The sequence below is a fragment of the Dendrobates tinctorius genome, unplaced genomic scaffold (genome assembly GCF_039654945.1).
Source record: "Dendrobates tinctorius isolate UK_male_01 unplaced genomic scaffold, ASM3965494v1 ptg000009l, whole genome shotgun sequence".
NCBI classification, from domain to species: Eukaryota; Metazoa; Chordata; class Amphibia; order Anura; family Dendrobatidae; genus Dendrobates; species Dendrobates tinctorius.
In genome coordinates this window covers 23,402,111-23,427,811 of record NW_027361677.1, presented here as the reverse complement: position 1 = coordinate 23,427,811, position 25,701 = coordinate 23,402,111, and the positions used below count along the sequence as shown (strand labels likewise).

Below are 25,701 nucleotides of genomic sequence, written 5' to 3'. Positions count from 1 at the left end.
GACTAACACCCTCCTCCTGGGGTGAAAGATCCCTCATCCCAGGCGTTGGGAGCTTTCGTGGTAGTTCGTCACCAGGCTTCCGTTTTACAGATTTGTAAGGCTTTTACCTGCTCTTCTCTGCACACCTTTGCGAGGTTTTACAGGGTTCATACCCATGCCTCGTCTCATGCAGGTCTGGGAAGGAAGATGCTGCATGTCGCTGCGGTACACCTGTCAAACCATAATGCAGGTGTCCTAAGGCGAGCTCAGAGAGGCCAGAAACCTTCGGTGGACCCAAGTCTGTTTTTCTTTGCATTCCTTATGTTCCCACCCGTGGGACTGCTTTGGGACATCCCATGGTTACCTGTGTCCCCTATTGAAGCGATAAACAAAGAGAGTTTTCTCCTACTCCTCATTGGGGGCGCAGACAGTGGGTGTTATGCTGCTGGCCACTAGGAGGACACTAAGTGAACACAGAAAAAAGTTAGCTCCTCCCCTGCAGTATACACCCTCTCGCTGGCTGGGAGTTCTCCAGTTCTTGCTTAGTGTCTGTAGGAGGCACTTTGTTCTGGCTTCAGACCCCACCGTTTTTATTTTTAGTTTTGAATTTTCTGTAAATTTTTATTTTTTAATTAACGGAGTGAAGGGGGCGACGGTTCCTTTCAACGGCCCGCTCTCCCCCGAACCAACAACAGGCAAGCACGCGGAGTATACCTTCCTGTACACTTTCCTGCGATGACTGGGGCATACCTGATTCTTCTGGGCGACGGTTCCTTTACGGTCAAGGTCTCCCTGCACGGATACGAGGGCAAGCACACGGAGTGCAGGAAGAAGTCTTTGGAAGCGCTTTCGGATGTCCTGAATCAGCCCCATGGCCTCTCCATCCCCCTGCCCATAGTTAGGATCAATTGAGGTGTACCCCTTTTAAGAACTCCACTGGCTCCGCTACATCGCCTGGGGGGTCGGGTCCTGGTCCCTGGGAGAAGCGCTGACCTAGTGTCAGCGGCGGTATACCGGCACCCCGTCGCGGCTCGCCGCTGGTTGGCCCAAAAATTTAGTCCCCGGCTTTTCGGCCTACTAGGCCACAATTTACATAGCGCCGCCCACAATTAGCACCACCGCCCACGTCTTTGGCGCTTCTCGCTCTGTACGAGAGGCGCCCTGCTAGTGTCAGGAGCCATGTCCTTAACCCCTTTTCTGCACCTCTGGCTTTCTGACGGCTGCGGGGGTGCACGCACTGATAGACAGCACCTGGTGACGCTATAGGGCCACCGCTATTCCTCCCAGGTACACAGCATCAGGACCACGGGTAAGCTGCATCTGCCCTCAGAGAAAAGCTTAACCCCTTCTCTGCACATTCCCTGCAGCTGCAGCCCAGGCTGTGCTTGTAACCCTTTCAGGGGCACTATGTCTCAAAATGGGGGCTACTAAGAAGCACACTGCTTTCTTTACCACTTGTACCATTTGTAAGACTACCTTGCCCAGTGCCCAGACTAATCCGCTATGCACAGATTGCGACCCAGCTAGTGCTAAAACGCCATCCGCTGCCGCTGCAAGGTTCTCCCTGCGTTTAATCCCCCTGAGTGGGCTGCATCCTTGTCATGGTCTGTGGAGTTACTGACCAAGGCTATAGACTCCCTGCGGGAAACCTCTTTAAGTCAGAACGCATCTTTATCGCCAGAGGAGGGCTTTGACGACGGCCGGGAACTGTTCCCCAGCAGGGGCTGTGCTCGTTCAATGGATCCTCAGGTCTTTAGAAAGCGGACCCATGACGCGTCCTCTAGTCACGCTCGCGCTTCAGCATCGGCGAGTTCTGTCTCTCGCTCTCCCTCTCCTAATGTTTGCAGAAGAACATGACTCTGAATTCGAGTCTGACACGTCAGTCCCTCAGAATTCCCCAAATGTCCATGAGTCGCTTGATTCTCTTAGTCAGTCAACAAGTTTCTGACGTTGGACGAGGAGAAGATTCCCGCTCCGGAACACGTTATCTCCTTTAGGAAGTATAAACGTGTACGCAGGGTATTTGCCAGCCATCCGGAGTTTGAGGACATTGTCCAGAAACATAGGAACCGACCTGTTCACAGGGCAAAATCCTATTGAGGCTAAATACCCTTTTACTCCAGATCTAATGAAGGATTGATTACAGTCCCCCCTCGTTGGATCCTCCTGTATCGTGTTTTGCTTCTAAAACGCTGAGGTCTCTTCAGTCAGTAACCCCTCTGATCGTCAAATTGGCTACCTTGCTCGTTCAGTTTTTGGAGCTTCAAGAGCGGCATTTTTCGCGGCGACTTGGGTAGCTAAGGCAATGGCCACTTGGGCAGAAGTCTTAATTACTGCCTTCCAAGGTAGCAATCTTCCTCCGAAGACCACCAGTGTCGCCAAGCAGATAATTCACGCAGGGGATTTTTTAGTGGACACCTCTTTAGATGCCGCTAATTGCGCTGCTCAGGCAGCCGCTAATGCAGTCTCCATTAGAAGAGCCCTATGGCTATGCGACTGGCGGGCAGACTCCACCTCCAAGAGATCAATGACTTCTCTGCCCTATCAAACTGGTCACCTATTTGGAGAAAAACTATACCAGCTCATTTCTGACACTTCCGGGGGGAGAGTAAGTTTCTTCCCCAACAAACGGCTGTCCGGCCGTTTTCGGAATCAACAGCCGACTCGTTTTTCGACCTCTTTCGCAACAGCTCCAGCTGGTCCTCCACAACCTTCTTTTCTGGATCAGGTCGGTTCCCGCGTGGAGACAGAGGTTCCCAGGTCTCTTACAGACCTTACCTCTCTTGGAAACCCAGGCCAAGAGCATCTGGATCTAGGGGAGGCGATCCCATAGATCTTCTACTCAATGACTTGTGGTATTCAGCAGACACCGGAGGCGGCCGTCTGCTGTCATTCAGTCACAGCTTTCCTTTGGGCCTTTCATGCGCCGCAAAGGGACGGAGTCATCCTTCCTGTCCCTCAAGACGAATGGTTCAGCGGTTTTTATTCAAACCTTTTTTGTGGTTCCAAAAAAGGAAGGAACGATGCAGCCCATACTGGACCTCAAGCTGTTAAATCAGTTTGTCAAGGTATGGTGATTCCGATTGGAATTCCTCCGATCGGTTGTCGCCTCCATGTAAAAAGGAGAGTCCCTAGCATCCATCGGTATCAAGGATGCTTACCTTCACATCCCGATTTGCCCGTCTCACCAGCAGTTCCCGCGTTTTGCAATTCGAGAGGAACACTTCCAGTTGGTTGCCTTGCCCTTCGGACTCGCCACCGCCCCCTGGGTCTTTACCAAGGTTATGGCGGCAGTCATGGCCATTCTTCACGCTTGGGGACTGGTGGTATTGCTGTATCTGGACGACCTGCTGATCAAGGTTTCGTCCCTACCAGCCTGCAAGGGATCTGTGGAAATCACAGTGCATACACTTACTCGCCTAGGCCGGAAGATAAACTTCGGAAAGTCTTCCCCAACACCGGTCCGGGAGATTTCCTTTTTGGAAATGATCTTGGACACTTCCCGCGGATTGGTCATTCTCCCTCCAGAAAAGGTCCGAGCCTTACAACAGGGAGTGCGGTCTCTTTCCCGACCGATTTCTCACTCCATACGTTTCGGCATGATAGTTCTCGGAAGGATGGTGGCAGCGATGGGAGCGGTCCCATTCACACAGTTCCATTTCCGCCTTTCACAACATGCGTTGCTGTTAACTTGGGACAAGAACCTGTTCTCCCTGGCCAGTCGGTTCCTTCTGTCCCTGCGGGTCAGGCAAACCCCCAAGCGGTGGACACTGAAATCCTCCCTGAATCAAGGGAAGTCCTTTCTCCCAGTACGATGGTCGGTGGTGACCACCGACGCCAGTCTTCTGGGCTGGTATGCGTTTTATTTCGTCACCACACAGCACAGGGTCGTTGGTTAATTCGAGAGTCACGTCTCCCCATCAACATCTTGGACATTCGAGTGATCAGATTAGCCCTACTGAGTTTACACCATCTCCTCGCAGGTCACCTCATCAGGATCCATTCCGACAACGCCACAGCTGTAGTGTATATCAACCGCCAGGGAGGTACCCGGAGTAGGATGGCCATGCACGAAGTGAGTCACATCCTCCATTGGGCCGAGACCAACCATTCGCCCATCTCCGCAATCCCCACCCCGGGTGTAGATAATTGGGCGGAGGATTTTCTCAGTTGCCAAGGCCTTGCCTCAGGAGAGTTGTCTCTTCATCCGGAAGTTTTTTCAGCAGATTTGCTATCGCTGGGGCACTCTGGATGTGGATCTCATGGCCTCAAGGTTAAACATGGTTCCTCGATTCATTGCCCGATCCATGCGTCATTGTAGCGGACGCCCTAGTTCTGCAATGGCACCGGTTCCGGCTCCTGTGCATTTTTCCCCTCTTCCCTTGCTCCCAAGGTTCCAGGGCTGTGGAGTCGGTAAGCCAAACCTGCGACTCCGACTCCTCAATTTCCCTTACACCGACTCCACGACTCCGACTCCCACATCTATTGCTTTTATTTAAGTGAAAAATTTATTGTAGAACAATGTGAACATCAGACATTTAATCATTTCTATGATCCAATAATCAAGATATTTAGATATCTATTTATTGGAATACAACTTTAGAACACAAAAAACTGTAATAAATTGTAAATATGTAATACACTGTATACATGTACATGTATACGGTACAGACCAAAGTTTGGACACACCTTCTCATTCAGAGTTTTATTTTCATGACTATGAAAATTGTAGATTCATTCTGAAGGCATCAAAACAATGAATTAACACATGTGGAATTATATAATTAAAGTGTGAAACAACTGAAAATATGTCTTATATTCTAGATTCTTCAAAGTAGCCACCTTTTGCTTTGATTACTGCTTTGCACACTCTTGGCAGAGCAATGCCTGTCCTGGGCATCCTTTTGGGCAGCTATGAGGTGTACCTGACTGGTGCTAAAAAAAAAAAAAAGGAGTGTTAGTCTGTGTGCTATCCGGCTTTCATTCTTTTTGGTACAGATATGATATGGATAGACAGATATGGATAAATGGATATATAGATAGAGCAGATTTCTAATCTGCTTTTGCTATTGAAAACATTATCTATGAGCTCAAAAACCTTTCAGGTGATGCAGTTTTTTTAAAAATCTGATCTGCTTTTGCAACTGAAAAACGTATCCTCAAAAAACGCAGGAAAAACGCTGTGTGTGAATGTAGCCTTAGATCAGGAATAGAACAGTCATTTATAGGACATTTCATAACTTTTCCCAAATTCCTATGAAAAAATATTCAGCATATTCTGCATTGAACCACTGTACCCGATTTATTATATATTTTAGGAGTCGGTCCATCTTATACCAACTCCACCAAAATGAGCACCGACTCCATAACTCCGACTCCACAGCCCTGCAAGGTTCATCAAGAAAATCAGAGCAGAGGGAGTACCAGTGATCTTAGTCAAGCCAGATTGGACGCACCGGCCATGGTACGCAGAACTAGTACAACTAGTTGCCAACGTTCTCTGGCGACTTCCAGATCGCATGGATCTACTCTCACAGGGCCCGATTTACCACCAGAACTCCGAGGCCCTGTCTTTGATGGCGTGGCCATTGAATCCTAGTTGTTGGCACAGGCTAGTTTTTTTTTTTTTTTTTTTTCTCACGACGGGATCTCCACTATTAGTGCTAGGAAGCCCATGTCCATACACGTTTATCGGGGCATCACGGTGGCTCAGTGGTTAGCACTGCAGCCTTGCAGCGCTGGAGTCCTGGGTTCAAATCCCACTAAGGACAACATCTGCAAGGAGTTTGTATGTTCTCCCCGTGTTTGCGTGAGTTTCCTCCGGGTACAGTGCAAACTGTAAAGCGCTGCTATATAAAAATAAAGATTATTATTATTATCACCGCACCTGGCAAACCTTCTCGTGGTGCAAGGAATATGGTTGATCCCCTCTGGTGTTTTCCATTCCTTCCATATTGGAATTCCTGCAATCTGGATTAAAGTAGGCCTCGTGCTTGGCTCACTCAAAGGCCAGATTTTCAGCCTTGTCAGTTCTATTCCAACGGAAATTGCCACCAACCTACGGGTGTAGCCGTTCATTCAGGGAGCTTCCCATGTGGCGCCTCCCTATATAAAGGGCCATTAGAATCATGGGACCTTAACTTGGTTCTCGGAGCCTTACAAGAGGCTCCTTTCGAACCACTGCAGGACGTACCACTAGCTACTCTCTCTTGGAAGGTGGTCTTTGTAGTGGCAATTACGTCAATCATACGAGATTCGAAATTGGCGGCCCTGTCCTGCCGTCCTCCATCCCTGAATTTTCATCAGGACAAGGCAGTTATCAGGACGTCACCGTCTTTCCTGCCCAAAGTCGTGTCTTCCTTTCATCTCAATGAGGAAATTGTTTTGCCTTCCTTCTGTCTGGCACCAGTCCATTGCATTGAGAGGGCACTCCACACCCTGGATGTGGTTTCGGCTCTGAGACGGTACATCTCGTGGACAGCCCCCTTCCACAAGTCAGATGCCCTGTTCGTACTTACACAGGGCCATAGGAAGGGTCTAGCCGCTTCAAAAGCCATGCTAGCCAGGTGGATTCGCTTGGCTATTCAGGAATCCCACCGTGTCAGGGACACACCTGTCCCAGCAGGGATTAAGGCGCATTCTACCCACTCAGTGGGCGCCTCTTGGGCCATTCAGCACCAGGCGTCGGCAGAACAGGTCGGCAAGGCTGCGACTTGGTCCAGCCTGCAAACCTTTACAGAACATTACCAAATTCATTCTCGGGCCTCTGCGGATGCAGCTTTTGGCAGACGCATTCTGCAATCGGCAGTACCACACTGTTGTGATAGTGATAGATGGGTTATTAGCAGTTGTATGCTTCTCACCCAGGGACTGCTTTAGGACGTCCCACTGTCTGTGTCCCCCAATGAGGCGTAGGAGAAATAGGGATTTTTGTGTACTCACCATAAAATCCTTTTCTCCGAGCCAATCGTTGGGGGACACAGCACCCACCCTGTTTAGCCTATTGACTCACTGTAGCATTCTTAGGTTTTGACAGAGTTATGCTTATTGACATTTGTGTAATGCTCCTACTGCTTTTTCACCGAACTGGGGAATTTCCAGCCAGCGAGAGGGTATATACTGCAGGGGAAGAGTTAACTTTTTTTTTTCTGTGTTCACTTGGTGTCCTCCTAGTGGCAAGCAACATAACACCCACTGTCTGTGTCCCCCAATGACTGGCTCGGAGAAAAGGATTTTACGGTGAGTACACAAAAATCACTATTTTTGGTACTCACCGTAAAATCTTTCTTGGAGCCTCTATTGGGGGGAGACGGCACCCTCCCTAACTGTTTGTATCTCTTTGGGCTTACGTGCCTTTTTTGTTGGGTTGGTGCATATATTGAGTTTATTGGTTGCTTCTCCTACTGCTTTAACACAAACTGAGGTACTTGGTGCCTGTCGGTGGGTGTATGCTGTGGGGAGGAGCTATTTTCCTTTTTTTTGCTTAGTGTCAGCCTCCTAACCACAGCAGCATACACCCACTATTACCTGTGTCCCTCAATGAAGGCTCCAAGAAAGAGATTTCAAGGTGAGTCCCAAAAGTTTCCTTTGTTAGCCCAAAATACGTGCATTTAAGTTAAAAAAACAAACAAACAACATAGTATACAGTACAGACTAAAAGTTTGGACACCCCTTCTCATTCAATGAGTTTTCTTTATTTTCATGATTTCAGCATACTGTCTACATGATCAGGGGCAGGGATTGTGGTGGACATGAACACAAACAGTCCTGCTCTGAGAGGACAGGGAAACTTCTGATTTCAGTGTCTTAACCCATTAGTTGTGCTGCTCCTTCCAGTATTGCCTAAAAGCAAGCATTCACCATTATTTGTCCATTTCATACCCCAGTGCTAGCCTTACGGAAGTCCCCCCCGACATCCATCATTCATGTGGTTGACGGATGTTATGAAATCGATGTAAGAATGGTGGGGACCACTGGAACTCTGTGGGGTTTAATGGTTCTTTTCATAATATGTACCATTCCTTGCTCTTGGCCAACTCACTTGAAACGCTGCACAGCCCCTTTGCAAAGGTTTATTATTTACGCCAACTGGTGATGTTTTATTTTTTTGCTTACTTTACTGCAGGGAAGACGGAAGATGATGATGATATCCGATTCATGTCAGATGACGATCAGAGGCAGTGGGAGGAGGATCAAAGGGTAAGATGTCGGTGGTGTCGCCTGCAAATCCTTGTTGACGTCTTCCCATATCGTACTGACAGTGTTCTCCCCTGTCTCTAGCAAGCGGATCGAGACTGGTATATGATGGATGAAGGGTTTGATGAGTCTCACAACGCCCTGAGCTCCACGTCTGAAGAATATGTGCGCAAGAGGGAACAGCAGCTGCAGAAACAGACGCACAAGAGAGTGTCGGCCCAGAGAAGGCAGATCAATGAGGTAACTGCCTGTTACTCACTGCTACCCAAAGGAGACTGGGTACTTGTAGTCCTTACTTGCTGTGCGCATCTGTTGTTTCATGGTGATTTGCTTTTTTTCTTTGTGTTGTGACAATTTCCACCTCTCTTCATTTCCGTCACTTCTTTTTCACTCTCTAAATACATTCTACATTTTCCATATGGTGAAGGTGCTTTTTGTAATAATATGGCCTTGATATTTTCAGGATAACGAGCGCTGGGAAACCAATCGCATGTTGACTAGTGGGGTCGTTCAGAGGCTGGAGGTGGACGAGGACTTTGAGGAGGACAATGCAGCTAAAGTGCATCTGCTGGTTCATAACTTGGTACCTCCGTTTCTAGATGGACGAATTGTGTTTACTAAACAGGTAAGAATAAGAAAAAGTAATAGGTGGGGGTTGTAATGAAATAAGATGTGAAATGGAGGCTATTTTTATTAACTGGCATTTTGTCCCCTTCAGCCCGAACCTGTAATCCCAGTTCGTGATCCAACATCTGACTTGGCAATCATCTCTCGCAAAGGTAGTCAACTGGTGCGGAAACACCGTGAACAGAAAGAAAGGAAAAAGGTACAGTAGATGCTTATATAGTTATGGATATAGGTTCATTGTGTTTTTCCTCTTGTTTTGTACCTGTACTTAACCTTAGATGTGTCTTTAGGCTCAACACAAACATTGGGAATTGGCTGGAACAAAGCTTGGAGATATAATGGGCATCAAAAAGGAGGAGGAAGAATCTGAGAAACCCATGAATGAAGACGGTGCAGTGGATTACAAGTTAGTTCAAGATAAAAAGAGTTTTTCCCTTTAGAAATCAGCTAATATATTCACTGGACTCTGGTCTAGCAGCCACACAAGTAACCCTTGGCCTGCCTCCTGCCTGCCGGCATCCCTGGCACCTCTGATCTGAAGGCGTGCTACATACATGGAGTCACGCTGGGCCTATGATGGCTATGGGCTACTGATGTGGCCAGTGGACCAAGGTCCTGTGAGTCAATTAGTTGATTTCTACCCTACTGCCTTTCTTGAATACATTGGAGGGCACAATGGTGGGTATAGGCTGCGCCAAAGCTTTTGTTTTCAGTTTTCGAATCTTTGTTGTTTTTTTTTTTTTTTTTTTTTCCGTTTTTACAAATGATTCCACCATTGTTGACATCCTGGCAGCTTTGCCACCTTATGTTCAAATTTACTCAGCATTAAAACTGCGGATGTGACAGATTTAAAAAAGTGACATATGTTCAAAAATGACAGTAGTTCATAACTTTGTGACTTTCTGAGTTAGAGAAAATGCTGAGTTCTTGCCACTTGTTCATCTGCTACACCTTCTTGTAAATATTTTGTTCTGTGCTTCTAGGGCAGAACAGAAGTTTGCAGATCACATGCGAGAGCGCAGCGAGGCGAGCAGTGAGTTTTCCCGGAAGAAGAGCATCATGGAGCAGCGTCAGTTCTTGCCCATTTTTGCTGTCCAACAGGAGCTACTTACAATCATTCGGTAAGAAACCTGCTTAATGTAATGTCACCGTAATCTGCAACTGCTGTTTTTTTTTTTTTTTTATACTTCTGATTCTTTTTTTTGTTTATTTGCTTATAGAGATAACAGTATTGTCATAGTAGTGGGAGAAACAGGCAGCGGTAAAACAACACAGCTGACTCAATATCTGCATGGAGATGGGTACACTGATTATGGCATGATTGCTTGCACGCAGCCGCGTAGAGTGGCTGCCATGTCTGTGGCAAAAAGAGTGAGCGAAGAAATGGAAGTGAGTCTGGGAGAGGAGGTTGGTTACGCCATTCGATTTGAGGACTGCACGTCGGAAAAAACTCTTATTAAATACATGACCGACGGTATCCTGCTCCGAGAGTCCCTGCGTGAGGCCGACCTCGATCACTATAGCGCGGTCATCATGGACGAAGCTCACGAACGCTCTTTGAACACAGACGTTCTGTTTGGACTCTTACGTGAGGTGATATGTTCCCATCCATCTTAATGTGATGTATCGATAACCCCACATTATGAATTATTAACAAAGTCTGTCTTGCAGGTTGTCACTCGACGGTCCGACCTGAAGCTCATTGTTACGTCGGCTACAATGGACGCAGAGAAGTTTGCATCTTTCTTTGGTAACGTGCCCATTTTCCATATTCCTGGACGGACATTCCCGGTCGATATTTTATTTAGTAAGGTGAGTTGTTAAATTGTCAGTCCTACAAAACTCACTGCCTATGTCACCCAATTGATAGGCAGTTTTAAAATCTTTCCTCTACGGCTCTGCTAGCACGATAGTAGAGCCACAAGGATTAGACTTTAGAGCGAAGCATTGTCCTTTCCAGGAAAGCACGTTATCGTCAATGATCACTAAATCCAAAGTACACCTTATCCACACTTCCTGTGACGTGAATGCAAAATATTTTTTCTGATCAACTATTTCAGGCTGGATAGAAATTTGCACCATTTATGTGGATGGGGTAGTTTATGCCGCTTTGTGCATGCTTTTCTGAAAACGAAATGTAATATAGTGGATAGCTGCTGAAATGTCTTTTTAAAGCGTTCCAGGCAATGCAGCATATAAATTTCTTTGGTACCATAGCCTTAGTTTATATTCACCTGACATCTCCTTTTATCACCTGTTCACAGTGGGGGTCCGACTGCTGAGACCCACACTGAAGGCAAAAGCGGGGCACTTTTATCCCCGTTAGGATGAAACGTCATTGCACATGCTTAACCAACGCTCCACCCATTACCAAGCTCCACACTTGTCTGGAGAATGAGTGGAGTGGCGCTCTGGCTCCATTGTAATGGGGATGAAAAAAATTAAAATTCTTAATTCTGACAATCTGTATGATTTCCAGCAATCACCCCCCCACCCCACGATCAAGAAGTTATTACTAGAGTTGAGCGACTTTGGTCGGATCGGGTTTCATGAAACCCGACTGAAACAAAATTTGAGTCGGATGAAACTGTTCCGACTAGGGCAAAAAAAAGTCGGAGTTTCGTCCGAAACCCGACCCCAATGCAAGTCAATGGGGGAATAAAATTCGGCATTGAGCGGATGACATTGATCCACTCAATGCCGACTTTTATTCCCCATTGACTTGCATTGGGGTCGGGTTTCTGCCGAAACTCCGACTTTTTTTGCCCTAGTCGGACCAGTTTCTTCTGACTCAAATTTTGTTTCAGTTAGGTTTCACGAAACCCGATCCGACCAAAGTCGCTCAACTCTAGTTATCACCCATCTGGTTGCTGAGAGGTTTGATGTATTTACTGGAGAAGGGTGCTGTATATAGAGGAGCTGATATGAGTGATGTACTGCAAGATTGGGCTGTATATAAAGGGGCATAAATGAGTGATGTACTTCAGGAAGCGGCTGTATATAGAGGGTCTGAGGTGTGATCTACTGCAGAATTTGGCAGTATATAGAGGGTCTGAGAGGAGTAATATCATGCAGTATGGGGCTGTATAGAAGGTGCTGATCGAGGAAGCTGTATATGGAGCGGCTGAGGAGAGTGACGTACTGCAGGAGGGACGGAGATGAGTGATGTACTGCAGGAGAAGGCTTTATATCTGAGGAGCGGTAATCTGAGGGAGTTGGGAGCCTCCCTGCTGCACACAGGACTATGGCCGATATCTGCGGCTTCTGCCTCTTTAGTCTGTGCATGAGGGCCTTTAGAATAAGATTGAAACCAGAGTCAGACCTGTAAGACGGTCACAGTAGAAGTAGCATAGTGTCCTGCCTTATTTTATTTCAAGCCATCCATTTTAACTTTATGAACACCAGGTTAAGGCAAATCTTTTAGCCCAACTGTGTTATGTTTTTCTGAATGCATAGCTAGAATTGTGGATTGATATAGAAACCATATTTATTGGTAAGAGAAACTCTCCATATAACATTGATGGCTATAAAGAACATTTAGAAGCTTAGATCCATTATAGAAGAATATGTATTTGAGGATAGAATCATAAATAAATACTGAACCTTGTTGCAAAAAACCTTTATTTGTTGTCATATAAACAAGACAAATTAGTATAACTTACTCCACACATGACATAATATTTCACAACAGGCAGGCAACTATGGTGCAACAATGCAGGCATAACCTAAAGTAGGTTATGGGACAAGACAACCATACTATCTAAAGATAAGTATCTTGGGCGTCCCTTAAGAAAAAATAGATGGAGGGAAAGGTATTAAATGGTCCAAGAAAGTCCCTATTACACTAAATGCATTAGAGTTAATCAATGGCAGTCACAGATGTAGTAGCAAAGCCTACTTTGATAACACCATAGCAAAAATTGATGTGCAGCCCGAAATTACTGTGTTATGCATATGCCCCCCCCCCCCCCCCCAAGGAATCAAACGAAACGTGCGTCGGGGCCTCGGCTCAAGCAGGCATCATACATTGGTGTAATAAGGACTTTCAATACCAATACATTAAGTTTATGCAAAGACTCAGTATTTGGCGTTCACGTCTGTCCTTCGCCCTCACAGCTGGATATAGTTTTCTGGGCCAAATACTGAATGATCACCACCGATTCTTGGCGTTTATCACAATTTGTAGGTTTTTTTTTTTTTTTTTTTTTGTCCTTCCACTTTTTTAGCGATTGACCTGACCACAGGTTCTCAGTGGGATGAAGATCTGGGGAGTTTCCTGGCCATGGACCCAAAATGTCAATGTTTTGTTCATGGGGCCTCTTAGTTGTCACTTTTGCCCTGTGACATGGTCTCCATCACGCAGGAATAACACTTGTTCAGCACCACATTGCTCCTGGATGGATGAGAGAAGTTGTTTTTGGATGAGATTTGAATCCCATTCTATATTCTTAGGCAAAATTGTAAGTGAGCCCCCTACATAGATGAGAAGCCCCCACACAGGAATGGATGATGTCAAGATGCATACACCACACTCATGGTAGCGCTCAACTCTTCTTCCCTGGGTATTCATTCCCTCAGATGTCCCAAACAGTCTTAAGGGGGGCTCCATCCGAGAAAAGAACGTTGCAGGAAGTACAGGTTGGATTTGGGTACAGTTACTTTCGTACACACTTGTAATGCACTTCCAATCCCAAAGAATATGATGTCTCGGCTCCAACAATCAGCCTCTAAAAATAATTTAAACATTTGTTTTAAAGGATATACATCTTTAATGCGCGCACACACAATTAAATATTCCCAGGGGCCACATATTAACATATTTATATTATATCACTTATTATTGAGCAGAATTAAAGGGAACCTGTTAGCTGATAGATGCTGCCCAAACTCTGGTGATCCGCATGTATCCGCCTCTGGCTGTGCGATCACAGCCATGAATGTTTTACTCTGAAACCCTGGGGCAGACATGTCCGACTGTTCAGTCTACGTCCTGGTGCTCGGTGCTTCGTGGCGGAGCCACTCGCCTTCCCACCGGCTTGTTTTCTCCTTCGACTCATTGGGGGACACAGAGACTGTGGGTGTGTGCTTCTGCCGTCTGGAGGCTGACACTAAGTATACAAAAAAAGAGTTAGCTCCTCCTCCGCCGCATACACCCTCGCCCCCAGACCGGGCGTAACTCAGTTTTTTGCTTAGTGTCTGATGGAGGCACACGCAGTCTGGAGCTCCAGACTAGTTTTTTTTTTTTTTTTTTTTTTTTTCCCTTTCTATGAAGATAAGATAGGGGCGACGGATCCTATAGAGAGGGTCCGATCTCCCCAAATCATCAACGGGCGACCACGTGTGAGTAGCCCTCCACGTGTTTCCTCTCCCGCACCGAGGGACACATCTGGGACTTTTCCCCAGACAACCATTTTTCTTTGTTATTTTTTAAAGAGGCGGCAACGCATCCTGATAAGAGGATTCGGTTTCCCCATGAACCCCAACGGGCGAGCACGTGTGAGTGATCCTCCACGTTGTTCCTCTCCTGCAACGTGGGAATTCATTAATGCCCCTACCACCCCTAGGTAGTGAGACCAGGGGTGGAGTTGGAGGCGCAGGTGAGCCAAGGGATCGAAGCGTCCCGGTGCAGTAGCCTCCCCCTCCCTGCCCAGGGATGGGGTTGAGAGCACCACAAGAGAGCCCCCACGGCGGCCCGGCTCACCTTTGTTAATGGGCGCGGAGTGCGGCCAGAGCCCCGTCGGCGGCCGCGGCCCCCGCTGTATGGGGAGGTCCGAGGTTCCGCGCGCCGACTTCCGGGGGTAGCCGGAAGCCCCGCCCACTAACTTCCGGGGGCGGAGAGCGGCGGGCGCGCACAGTTACCGGGGAGCTCCCGCCCCCCTCCCTCGAACGCCGCACGTGGAGTGCGGCCAGAAGCCCCGTCGGCGGCCGCGGCCCCCGCTGTATGGGGAGGTCCGGAGTTCCGCGCGCCCGCCCGCCGACTTCCGGGGGGTAGCCGGAAGCCCCGCCCACTGACTTCCGGGGGCGGAGAGCGGCGGGCGCGCACAGTTACCGGGGAGCTCCCGCCCCCCTCCCCCTCCTCGCATTTCCTCGCCGAAGTGCGGCCGGAAGCCACCGCCTATCTCCCGGAGTGCGCCGCAAGTGCCCCGGCGAGTAACGCCGCACGCCCCGTGGGAGAGACGCAAGGTGGGACATTACCGGTGGGTGAGTGCAACCCCATTTCGAGTGCCGCACTAGTAGTCAAGGAAGGGGTTATCCTCCTCCTCCTACCCTACCTTGCAATATGTCTGGCAAAGGGAAAGCTCACTCTTTCCTATACGCTGTTTGCGTTTCCTGTGGGGCCAGGCTGCCTAAGGCGCAGCCGGGTAAATTTTGTGAAGCCTGCGAGTCGGAGCGAGCCCAGGAGCCCCCCATTGTTGCAGAGCCCAGAGGTCAGGACCCCCCAGAATGGGCGGTGTCTTTATCACACTCTATGATGTCCCTTACAAGGGCAATTGAGTCTCTTCGAGGCCCGGGCAGGGACAAGGATGGTGGTCTGCCAGCGGAAGACAGCTCGTCCACGTCTCAGGACCCTCCGACCGTTAGAGGCCGCTCCAGCACCAGACAAGCTCATGGCAAGAGAGCTCGTTCCCCGTCGGCCGGGCCCTCCGGGGCTTCGGCGGCGGGTATTAGGGCATCTCGTTCCCCGTCGCCGAGCTCAGGAAGCGAGCAGGATGAGGGCGAGGAGGAGGAGGAGGCCTGGAATCCAGAAAGCCTAGGATACCAAGACTCGGTGGACAGCCTCATTGAGGCAGTCAACCAGACATTAGAGATCGAGGACGATGTGTCCACGGCCTCAGGTCACAAGGTCTCCTTCAAGAAGACCAGGCGACCGCATAGAAGGTTTGCCACGCATCCGGAGTTCGAGGAGCTAGTCCAGAAACATAGGGAACACCCGGATAAGCGTTTTGCAATGCAAAAAGCGCTGCAAGCAAAGTATCCGTTTCCTCCTGAATCCATAAAGGATGGGTGGAGTCGCCAGTAGTGGACCCACCGGTATCACGTTTAGCATCAAGATCGCTATTGTTGATACCCAGCGGTTCTTCTATCAAGGACCCAACTGATCGCCTTATAGAGGGGCTTGCCCGCTCGGTGTATGAGGCAGCGGGGTCGGCCCTGGCCCCCTCCTTTGCGGCTACTTGGGTGGCTAAGGCCATGGTTTCATGGGCGGACGCTCTGCATAAGGCCCTCCAAGACAGAGATCTGCCTGCGGAGGTCTTGGAGGTGACAAATCAGATTTCAGGGGCAAGTGATTTTCTCGTCAGCGCCTCTCTGGACGCGGCCGAGTGTTCTGCTGTGGCAGCAGCAAATGCGATCGCCGTTAGGCGAGCATTATGGCTGAGATTGTGGAAAGCGGATTCTATCTCTAAAAAATCCTTGACCTCATTGCCTTTTCAGGGCAATCGGTTGTTCGGTGAGAAGCTTGATAAGCTTATCTCAGAAGCCACAGGGGGGAGGAGTAGTTTCCTCCCGCAGCAGAGGACTTGGCCAGCATTCAGGCAGACACAGAGGCGTTTTCGGCCCTTTCGTAACCCCTGGAGGGGGACTTCGGCCAGAGCATCCACCTCCGCAAATGATGGTCAGATTAGGGAAAGGCAAACCTCTTACAGAGCCAATCCGCTGGGTAGAGGCCGAGGCCGTTTTCCCAGAACGAGGGGGGCCAGATCCCAAAAGCCTCCAGCAAAATGACTCGAGGCGCTTCGTACCTACGGATGACAGAGTGGGCGGACGCCTACTAAGGTTCAGCCACGTTTGGGTCGCAGTGGCACGCGACGCTTGGGTGGCAGAATTGATATCGTCCGGGTACAAGATAGAGTTTGTCGGACTCCCGCCACGGCGATTCTTCCGTTCCCGGCTTTCCGGAACAGAATCGCAGGCGGAGGGTTTGTTACAGGCCATAATGACGCTACAGCGCAACGGGGCCATTGTCCCAGTGCCGAAAAGCGAAGAGACACAAGGTTTTTACTCCAACCTGTTTTCGGTCCCCAAAAAAGACGGGACAGTAAGGCCAGTACTGGATCTAAAAATCCTGAACAAATTCATCAGAGTCAGGCGGTTCCGGATGGAATCCCTCCGTTCGGTCATTGCAGCCATGGATCCAGGGGAGTTCCTGGCCTCGATCGATGTGCAGGATGCATATCTGCACATTCCGATTTTTCCTCCACACCAGAGGTTCCTGCGTTTTGCGATCGGAGGGCGACATTTTCAATTTGTTGCTCTGCCCTTCGGTCTGGCCACTGCCCCCAGAGTCTTTACGAAGATAATGGCGGTGGTTATGGCCATCCTGCATGCTCGGGGCATAACGGTACTACCTTACCTGGACGACCTTTTGGTAAAGGGGCCGTCGTTTCAGGCGTGCCAGGAGAATGTCAGTATCACGCTGGATACCCTGGCCCGTCTAGGCTGGTTGATTAATCGGAACAAGTCGTCCTTGGTTCCAGCCCAGAGAATCGTGTTCCTAGGCATGGTTTTCAACACCTCCCGGGGGCTGGTGATCCTCCCTCAGGACAAGGCGCGAAGGATCAAACAGGGGGTACGGAACCTTCTACAGCCGGGCTCCAGATCCATCCGGTACGGCATGAGTGTGTTGGGCAGAATGGTGGCGGCGATGGAGGCAATCCCGTTTGCCCAGTTCCATCTCCGTCCGCTTCAGCATGCGCTCTTGTCAGCATGGGACCGAAGGCTGCTATCCCTCAGTCATCGGTGCAATTTGTCTCCGCTGGTCCGACGATCACTCCGATGGTGGACTCGCGACTCGTCTCTGGTCCAGGGGAAACCCTTTCCCCCGGAACAGTGGTTGGTGGTGACGACCGATGCAAGCCTGCAGGGTTGGGGAGCAGTTTTCCAGAGTCACACAGCCCAGGGGCGGTGGTCCATTCAGGAGGTAATTCTCCCGATCAACATTCTGGAGATACGGGCAATACGATTGGCCCTGCAACAGTTTCAGTGTTTGCTGAGACACCGGCCGGTGCGCATTCAGTCGGACAATGCTACAGCAGTAGCGTATCAAGGGGGCACGCGCAGCCAAGCAGCCATGCGCGAGGTTGGGCTGGTACTGCGTTGGGCCGAGAAGAACCACGTGGTAATTTCAGCGGTGCACATTCCGGGAGTCGAAAACTGGGCGGCAGATTTTCTCAGCCGACAGGGGGTCGCGGCAGGGGAATGGTCCCTGCACCCCGAGGTTTTTCAACAGATCTGCCAACGGTGGGGGACACCAGACGTGGACCTTATGGCATCCAGAGAGAACGCCAAAGTACAAAGGTTCGTCGCTCGATCCCTCGACCCGCAGGCAATCGCAGCAGACGCTCTGGTGCTTCCGTGGAGCCAGTTTCGTCTCCCGTACTTGTTCCCCCCGCTACCTCTGCTTCCAAGAGTCATCAGAAAGTTAAGGAGAGAGAAGGTTCCAGCAATTCTGCTGGCCGCAGACTGGCCTTGGCGGGCCTGGTATGCAGATCTGGTTCAGCTAGTGGTGGACGTACCCTGGCGTCTCCCAGATCGGCCGGACTTGCTGTCCCAGGGGCCGATCTACCATCCGAACTTAGGGGCCCTGTGTTTGACGGCGTGGCCATTGAATCTTGGCTGTTAACACAGGCAGGATTCAGGCGCGATGTGGTGGCCACGATGGTGAGTGCCCGAAAGCCTTCCTCGGCGAGAGTATATCATCGGACTTGGGAAGTTTTTTTCCGTTGGTGTAGGGATCGCGGAGTGGCTCCTCTGGTTTTTTCGATCCCCAACGTACTGGCTTTTCTGCAGGCAGGGCTGGACGCAGGATTGGCTCCGAGTTCGCTCAGAACGCAAATCTCTGCCCTGTCGGTGCTTTTCCAACGAAAGGTCGCTTCGGTCTGGCAGGTTAGGACGTTTATGCAGGGGGTCGCACATTTAGTACCCCCCTATAAGGCGCCGACGGAATCATGGGACCTGAACTTGGTGCTCAGGGCCCTTCAGGAGCCTCCTTTCGAACCGTTCCAAGAAGTCTCCTTACCTTACCTGTCCAGGAAGGTCATTTTTCTGGTAGCTATTACGTCTATTAGGCGGGTTTCGGAATTGGCGGCTTTATCTTGTAAGCCGCCGTTCCTGACTTTTTATAAGGATAAGGTAGTTTTAAGGCCAGCTCCTCCCTTCTTGCCGAAGGTTGTCTCTGCATTCCATATCAACGAAGACATTGTTTTACCCTCGTTTTGCCCGGCACCGGTGCACAGGGTAGAAAAGGCATTGCACACCTTGGATCTGGTAAGAGCTCTTAGGAGGTATGTGACAAGGACAGCACCTTTCCGCCAGACAGACTCTCTATTCGTGATCCCAGAAGGGCGGCGGAAGGGGCTCGCTGCGTCCAAAGCGACTTTGGCCAGATGGGTTCGCCTGACGATCCAAGAATCTTATGAAATCAGTGGCACGCCGGTTCCGGCAGGGATCAAGGCACACTCGGCTCGAGCAGTGGGTGCCTCATGGGCACTGCGACACCAAGCTTCAGCGGAACAGGTGTGCAAAGCAGCTACCTGGTCCAGCTTGCATACGTTTGTCAAACATTATAACGTACATACCCAGGCATCCTCGGATGCAAGCCTGGGAAGAAAGATTCTCCAGGCAGCAGTTGCGCACCTCTAATCGGGGGCGCAAAATAGCATGGATTGGGTGAGCTAAGATCCCGCCCAGGGACTGCTTTAGAACGTCCCACAGTCTCTGTGTCCCCCAATGAGTCAAAGGAGAAACATGGATTTTTGTGAGTACTCACCGTAAAATCCTTTTCTCCTAGACGCTCATTGGGGGACACAGCACCCACCCTACTAGCCAGTTGGCTTTTGCTTATTTTTAGTTATACAAATCCTTATGTAAGGATCAGGGTGGTCCCTTTTCCAGACGTATAATTTCTTGCCTGAATTTAAGGTGCGTTCTCCTACTGCTTATGCACTAAACTGAGTTACGCCCGGTCTGGGGGCGAGGGTGTATGCGGCGGAGGAGGAGGAGCTAACTCTTTTTTTTGTATACTTAGTGTCAGCCTCCAGACGGCAGAAGCACACACCCACAGTCTCTGTGCCCCCCAATGAGCGTCTCGGAGAAAAGGATTTTACGGTGAGTACTCACAAAAATCCATGTTTTCCTCCATCTCTGTCCTCCCCCCTTATTTGATTGACAGCTCTGGCTTTATATGGCCAGAGAAGGGAAGAGATAGATGGGAAAACAAGCAAGTGGCAAGGTGTATATAAATGTTTGGCTGCGCCATGAAGTACCGAGCGGCGGGACATAGGCTGAACAGTCCCTTATAATCACCGCGATGGACCGTGCTGCATGGATGACCTGTGGTACAGGCGGCTCCCTGGTGACTTCTCTCGGCTCACTGACAGTGACAGGCAAGCCTCTTCCTATACTCACATATAGGTAGAGACTTGTCAATCACTGTCAACGGCTGGGGAGCTTCCTGAACGATGTGTGTGTATATGCATAAATAGTCAGTCCTGGTCAAAAGTGTTGACACCCTTGAAATTGTTTCAGAAAATGAAGTATTTCTCTGTTAAAATTTTTGCAATTACACTTGTTTAGTTACAGTCTGTCCTCCAATCCATCTGACAGATACACAGTTGTGGCCAAAAGTATTGACACCCCTGCAATTCTGTCAGATAATACTCAGTTTCTTCCTGAAAATGATTGCAAACACAAATTCTTTGGTATTATTATCTTCATTTAATTTGTCTTAAATGAAAAAAACACAAAAGAGAATGAAGCAAAAAGCAAAACATTGATCATTTCACACAAAACTCCAAAAATGGGCCAGACAAAAGTATTGGCACCCTCAGCCTACTACTTGGTTGCACAACCTTTAGCCAAAATAACTGCGACCAACCGCTTCCGGTAACCATCAATGAGTTTCTTACAATGCTCTGCTGGAATTTTAGACCATTTTTCTTTGGCAAACTGCTCCAGGTCCCTGATATTTGAAGGGTGCCTTCTCCAAACTGCCATTTTTAGATCTCTCCACAGGTGTTCTATGGGATTCAGGTCTGGACTCATTGCTGGCCACCTTAGAAGTCTCCAGTGCTCTCTCTCTCAAACCATTTTCTAGTGCTTTTTGAAGTGTGTTTTGGGTCATTGTCCTGCTGGAAGACTCATGACCTCTGAGGGAGACCCAGCTTTCTCACACTGGGCCCTACATTATGCTGCAAAATGTGTTTGTAGTCTTCAGACTTCATATGCCATGCACACGGTCAAGCAGTCCAGTGCCAGAGGCAGCAAAGCAACCCCAAAACATCAGGGAACCTCCGCCATGTTTGACTGTAGGGACCGTGTACTTTTCTTTGAATGCCTCTTTTTTTTTTCTCCTGTAAACTCTATGTTGATGCCTTTGCCCAAAAAGCTCTACTTTTGTCTCATCTGACCAGAGAACATTCTTCCAAAACGTTTTAGGCTTTTTCAGGTAAGTTTTGGCAATCTCCAGCCTGGTTTTATGTCTCGGGGTAAGAAGTGGGGTCTTCCTGGGTCTCCTACCATACAGTCCCTTTTCATTCAGACGCCGACGGATAGTACGGGTTGACACTGTTGTACCCTCGGACTGCAGGGCAGCTTGAACTTGTTTGGATGTTAGTGGAGGTTCTTTATCCAACATCCGCACAATCTTGCGTTGAAATCTCTTGTCAATTTTTCTTTTTCGTCCACATCTAGGGAGGTTAGGCACAGTGCCATGGGCTTTAAACTTCTTGATGACACTGCGCACGGTAGACACAGGAACATTCAGGTCTTTGGAGATGGACTTGTAGCCTTGAGATTGCTCATGCTTCCTCACAATTTGGTTTCTCAAGTCCTCAGACAGTTCTTTGGTCTTCTTTCTTTTCTCCATGCTCAATGTGGTACACACAAGGACGCAGGACAGAGGTTGAGTCAACTTTAATCCATGTCAACTGGCTGCATGTGTGATTTAGTTATTGACAACACCTGTTAGGTGCCACAGGTAAGTTACAGGTGCTGCTTATGACACAAATTAGAGAAGCATCACATGATTTTTTGAACAGTGCCAATACTTTTGTCCACCCTCTTTTTTATGTTTGGTGTGGAATTATATCCAATTTGGCTTTATGACAATTTTTTTTGTTTTTTTTTTTCATTTAAGACAAATTAAATGAAGATAATTAATACCAAAGAATTTGTGTTTGCAATCATTTTCAGGAAGAAACTGAGTATTATCTGACAGAATTGCAGGGGTGTCAATACTTTTGGCTACAACTGTATACACATGTTTATTTCTTTTGTGTGTATTGGAAACAACACAAAAAGGCGGAAAAATCCAAATTGAACTAATTTCATAAACCCAAATATGGGCGGGACAAAATTGTATGTAAACGTTTAAAGCATGTGATGCTTGTTCAAACTCGCCTGTGGCAAGTAACAGGAGTGGGCGATATGAAAATCACACCTGAAACTCGATAAAAAGGAGAGAAGTTGACTCAATCTTTGCATTGCGTGTCTTTTTGAGAAAAACTAAGCATGGATGGCAGAAAAAAGAGAATTATCTGAGGACTTGAGAATCAAAATTGTTGTAAAACAGAAACAATCTTAGTTACAGGCAATTGATAGCAGTTAGTTATTCCAAAAGGTGTGCAACCAAATATTAACCCCTTCACCCGCCAAGCCTGTTTGCATTTTCATGACCAGGCCAAATTTTATAATTCTGACCAGTGTCGCTTTATATGGTAATAACTCTGGAACGCTTCAACGGATCCCACGGAATATGAGATTTGTTTTTTTTTCCTGACATGTACTTTACGATGGTGGTAAAGTTAGCTTGATATGAGTTACATTTGTTTGTGAAAACATCGGAAATTTGGCTAAAATGTTAAAATTTTCAAACTTTTAAATTTTATGCCCTTTAAATGAGATAATTATGTCACACAAAATAGTAGTTCTTCTTCTTATTATTATAACGCCATTTATTCCATGGTGCTTTACACGTGAAAGGGGATTAACATAATAAAATCAAATAAAATAATCTTGACCAAAACGAGTCACCGACTTGTAAAGGAGAGAGGATCCTGCCTGCGAGAGCTCACAATATACATGTGATGGGTGACGATACAGAAGTTAAGGGTAGAGTTGGTCGTGCAGCAGTATGGTGGACCGAGGGTATGCTGCTGGTTGTAGGCTTGCTGGAAGAGGTGGGTTATCAGGTTCCATTTGGTGATTTCCATGGTAGGTGAGAGTCTGATGTGTTGGGGTAGAAATCCTGTATGCGATTGTGGGAAGAGGAGATAAGAGGGGAGTAGAGAAGATCTTTTGAGGATCGGAGGTTGCGTGCAGGGAAGTACCGGGAGACGAGATCACAGATGTATGGAGGACACAGGATGTGGATGGCTTTGTATGTCATGGTTAGTGTTTTGAACTGTAGTCTCTGGGCAATGGGGAGCCAGTGAAGGGATTGACAGGGGGACAGGTGGATTAGTCAGGCAGCGGAGTTTAGGATAGATTGGATGGGTGCAAGAGTGTTAGAAGGGAGGCCACAGAGGAGGAGGTTGCAGTAGTCAAGGCGGGAGATGATGAGGGCATGGACTAGGGTTTTTGCAGAGTCTTGGTTGAGGAATGTGTGGATTCGGGAGATATCTTTTGAGTAGTTGTCATGAGGTGAAAAGGGCTTGGATATGTGGTCTCAAGGATAGATCAGAATCAAGGATTATCCCGAGGCAGCGAGCTTGTGGAACTGGAGAGAGTGGAAAGCCATTAATTTTGATGGATAAGTCTGTTGGGGAAGTTAAGTAAGACGATGGAAAATGATGAATTCTGTTTTGTCCGTATTAAGTTTTAGAAATCTATCAGAGAAGAAGGATAAAATAGCGGACAGACATTGTGAGATTCTGGTTAGTAGGGAGGTGATATCTGGTCCAGAGAGGTAGATCTGTGTGTCATCAGCATAGAGGTGATCCTGAAAACCGAGGGATTCTGAGTTCTGCCAGGCCAAAGGTGTAGATGACGAAGTGTAGGGGACTGAAAACTGAACCATGAGGGAGGTGAGAAGGTGGTGTGTAAGTAGGAGACACTGAATGTGTCTGGTCTGTTAGGTATGAAGAAATCCAAGATGGGGCCAAGTCTGTGATGCCAAGAGATGATAGAGCTGTAGTAAGAGGGAATGGTGCACCGTGTCAAAGGCTGATGACAAGTCCAGGAGGAGGAGGACAGAGTAGTGTTGCTTGCATTTGGCGGTTAGTAGGTCGTTGGTGACTTTAGTCAGGACAGTTTCAGTAGAACGGTGCAGTCGGAAGCCAGATTGTAAGCTGTTTAAGAGGGTCCAAGAGGAGGAGGTGGGAGGACAGTTCAAGATGGAGATGTTCAATTAGTTTTGAGGTATAGGGGAGAAGTGATGTGGAGCGATAACTAGTCAGAGAAGCTGAGTCAAGTGAGGGCTTTTTGAGGATGGGTATGATTGAGGCATGTTTGAAGCGTGAAATGGGTTATGGCTGGGATGAAGACTTTAGAGGTTTGGGATGAAGTGGGATTGGACTGGGTCAAGTTCACAGGTGGTCAGATGTGATTTGGAGAAGAAAGAGAGAAAAGTTAATCTGTAATGGAGGAGAGCTGAGTAGTTAGGAGGGGCTGTAGGCCAAAGCTTTCTCCTTCGCCTCATTGCGGGACACAAGACTGTGGGTGTATGCTACGGATGCCAGGAGGCTGTTTGGCTCGTTTGAATGACACCTTGTGCCCTGAGGTCAAGGTGGATTCATCGTCAATCCCCATGGATTGGTTGACGGCCTTAATGAGCCTGTCGACTGTTTCCTGGTAGTCGGGTGCATCAAAATTAAGGGGCCATCGGAATCATAATCCGAGCTTTGTTTGCCATCACCCACTGGTGAAGGATAGCGAGAAGCAGAGCTCATGGATGCCTGAGGCACCAGACGGGCCGGGTGATGCTGTATGAGTTTGTTGCCCCCCGCGTCTGCCTAGTACGAGAGCGGCCCCTGCAGGCCGGAGGCTCCTATGAGGTGGAGGGTCCCTCCAAAACAGACATGCCACTGTCCCTGCCCCTATCTGGGGCCTGAAGGAACTCGATGGCTCTCGTTAGTGACGCCATAGACTGCGACAGACAGAACCCATTCCGGGGGACGCTGTACACTGGGCTTGGTTGCAGGGGAGGGCTCCTGGGCACGTTCAGAATTGCAGGCATCACCTAGCTGATGACTGCGTTTCGTGAAAGCGGACCGACGGGACTTTTCCCCTAACTTGGTCCTTTTCAACATGCTGGACCTGCGGCAGTGATGCTGAGTAGCCATCACCGAAAAAGAGTTGGTGATGCAAGCAGGAGAACCTGCGGGGTGTGTGTATGTGTGGGGGGCGTAGCACTTACCCCCGTCCTGTGCCCCCAAGCGTCCGGAACTGTAGCAGAAAAGGTCGTTGCCGCTTCTAATTTCAAAAAATCACGCTCAGTGAGTGGGCGGGTCTGCCGGAAGCAGTCGCTGGGGGCGGAACATCCGACTGCGGCCTAGCTGCAGCCGAAGCCGGGGGCTGACGAGCTCGCTGGAAGTAGATGCATCGATGGGGGCAGGATTTCCACCCGAGGACCAACACCAGCCGAAGCCAGGGACTAAATTTTTGGCGGGGGCACGCCGCACAGGCCCAGACAGGGTAATAAGGACCCGGTGTTGCGGTACGCGCGCCTTGGCGCCTGCGACAGCATCTTGCGGCGGAAGCTGTGGCCAGAACATGGGACACCAGGAATTGGTATGGGCCGGAGTGCCACGGGGGAACACTCAACAGGAGCCCTCCCAGCCCACCCTCCTTCCGTGCCTCCCCTGGATGGAGCGCTTCGGCTGACCAGCTTCAGGTTAGAGGGGAGGAGGGGGGGCTGCGTAAAGGATGGTGCAGGCACCCTAACTCCATCTTGCCCTCATA

General features: G+C 48.9%; 1 protein-coding gene across 3 annotated transcripts in view; it reads left to right on the top strand.

The window, feature by feature from the left end:
• The window catches only part of DHX38 (DEAH-box helicase 38), a 52,551-nt gene that overhangs the window by 17,822 nt on the left and 9,028 nt on the right, over positions 1 to 25,701 (top strand). For all 3 annotated transcript variants that reach the window (XR_012233940.1, XM_073584517.1, XM_073584524.1), the window contains exons 7-14: positions 8,105 to 8,178; positions 8,260 to 8,415; positions 8,639 to 8,800; positions 8,894 to 9,001; positions 9,093 to 9,208; positions 9,786 to 9,923; positions 10,023 to 10,395; positions 10,474 to 10,614. Coding sequence is in view for 2 of the 3 variants with exons in the window: in XM_073584517.1 (XP_073440618.1) it covers positions 8,105 to 8,178; positions 8,260 to 8,415; positions 8,639 to 8,800; positions 8,894 to 9,001; positions 9,093 to 9,208; positions 9,786 to 9,923; positions 10,023 to 10,395; positions 10,474 to 10,614 (1,268 nt within the window). In the remaining variant the exon portion in view is untranslated. The remainder of the gene's footprint in view (positions 1 to 8,104; positions 8,179 to 8,259; positions 8,416 to 8,638; positions 8,801 to 8,893; positions 9,002 to 9,092; positions 9,209 to 9,785; positions 9,924 to 10,022; positions 10,396 to 10,473; positions 10,615 to 25,701) is intronic.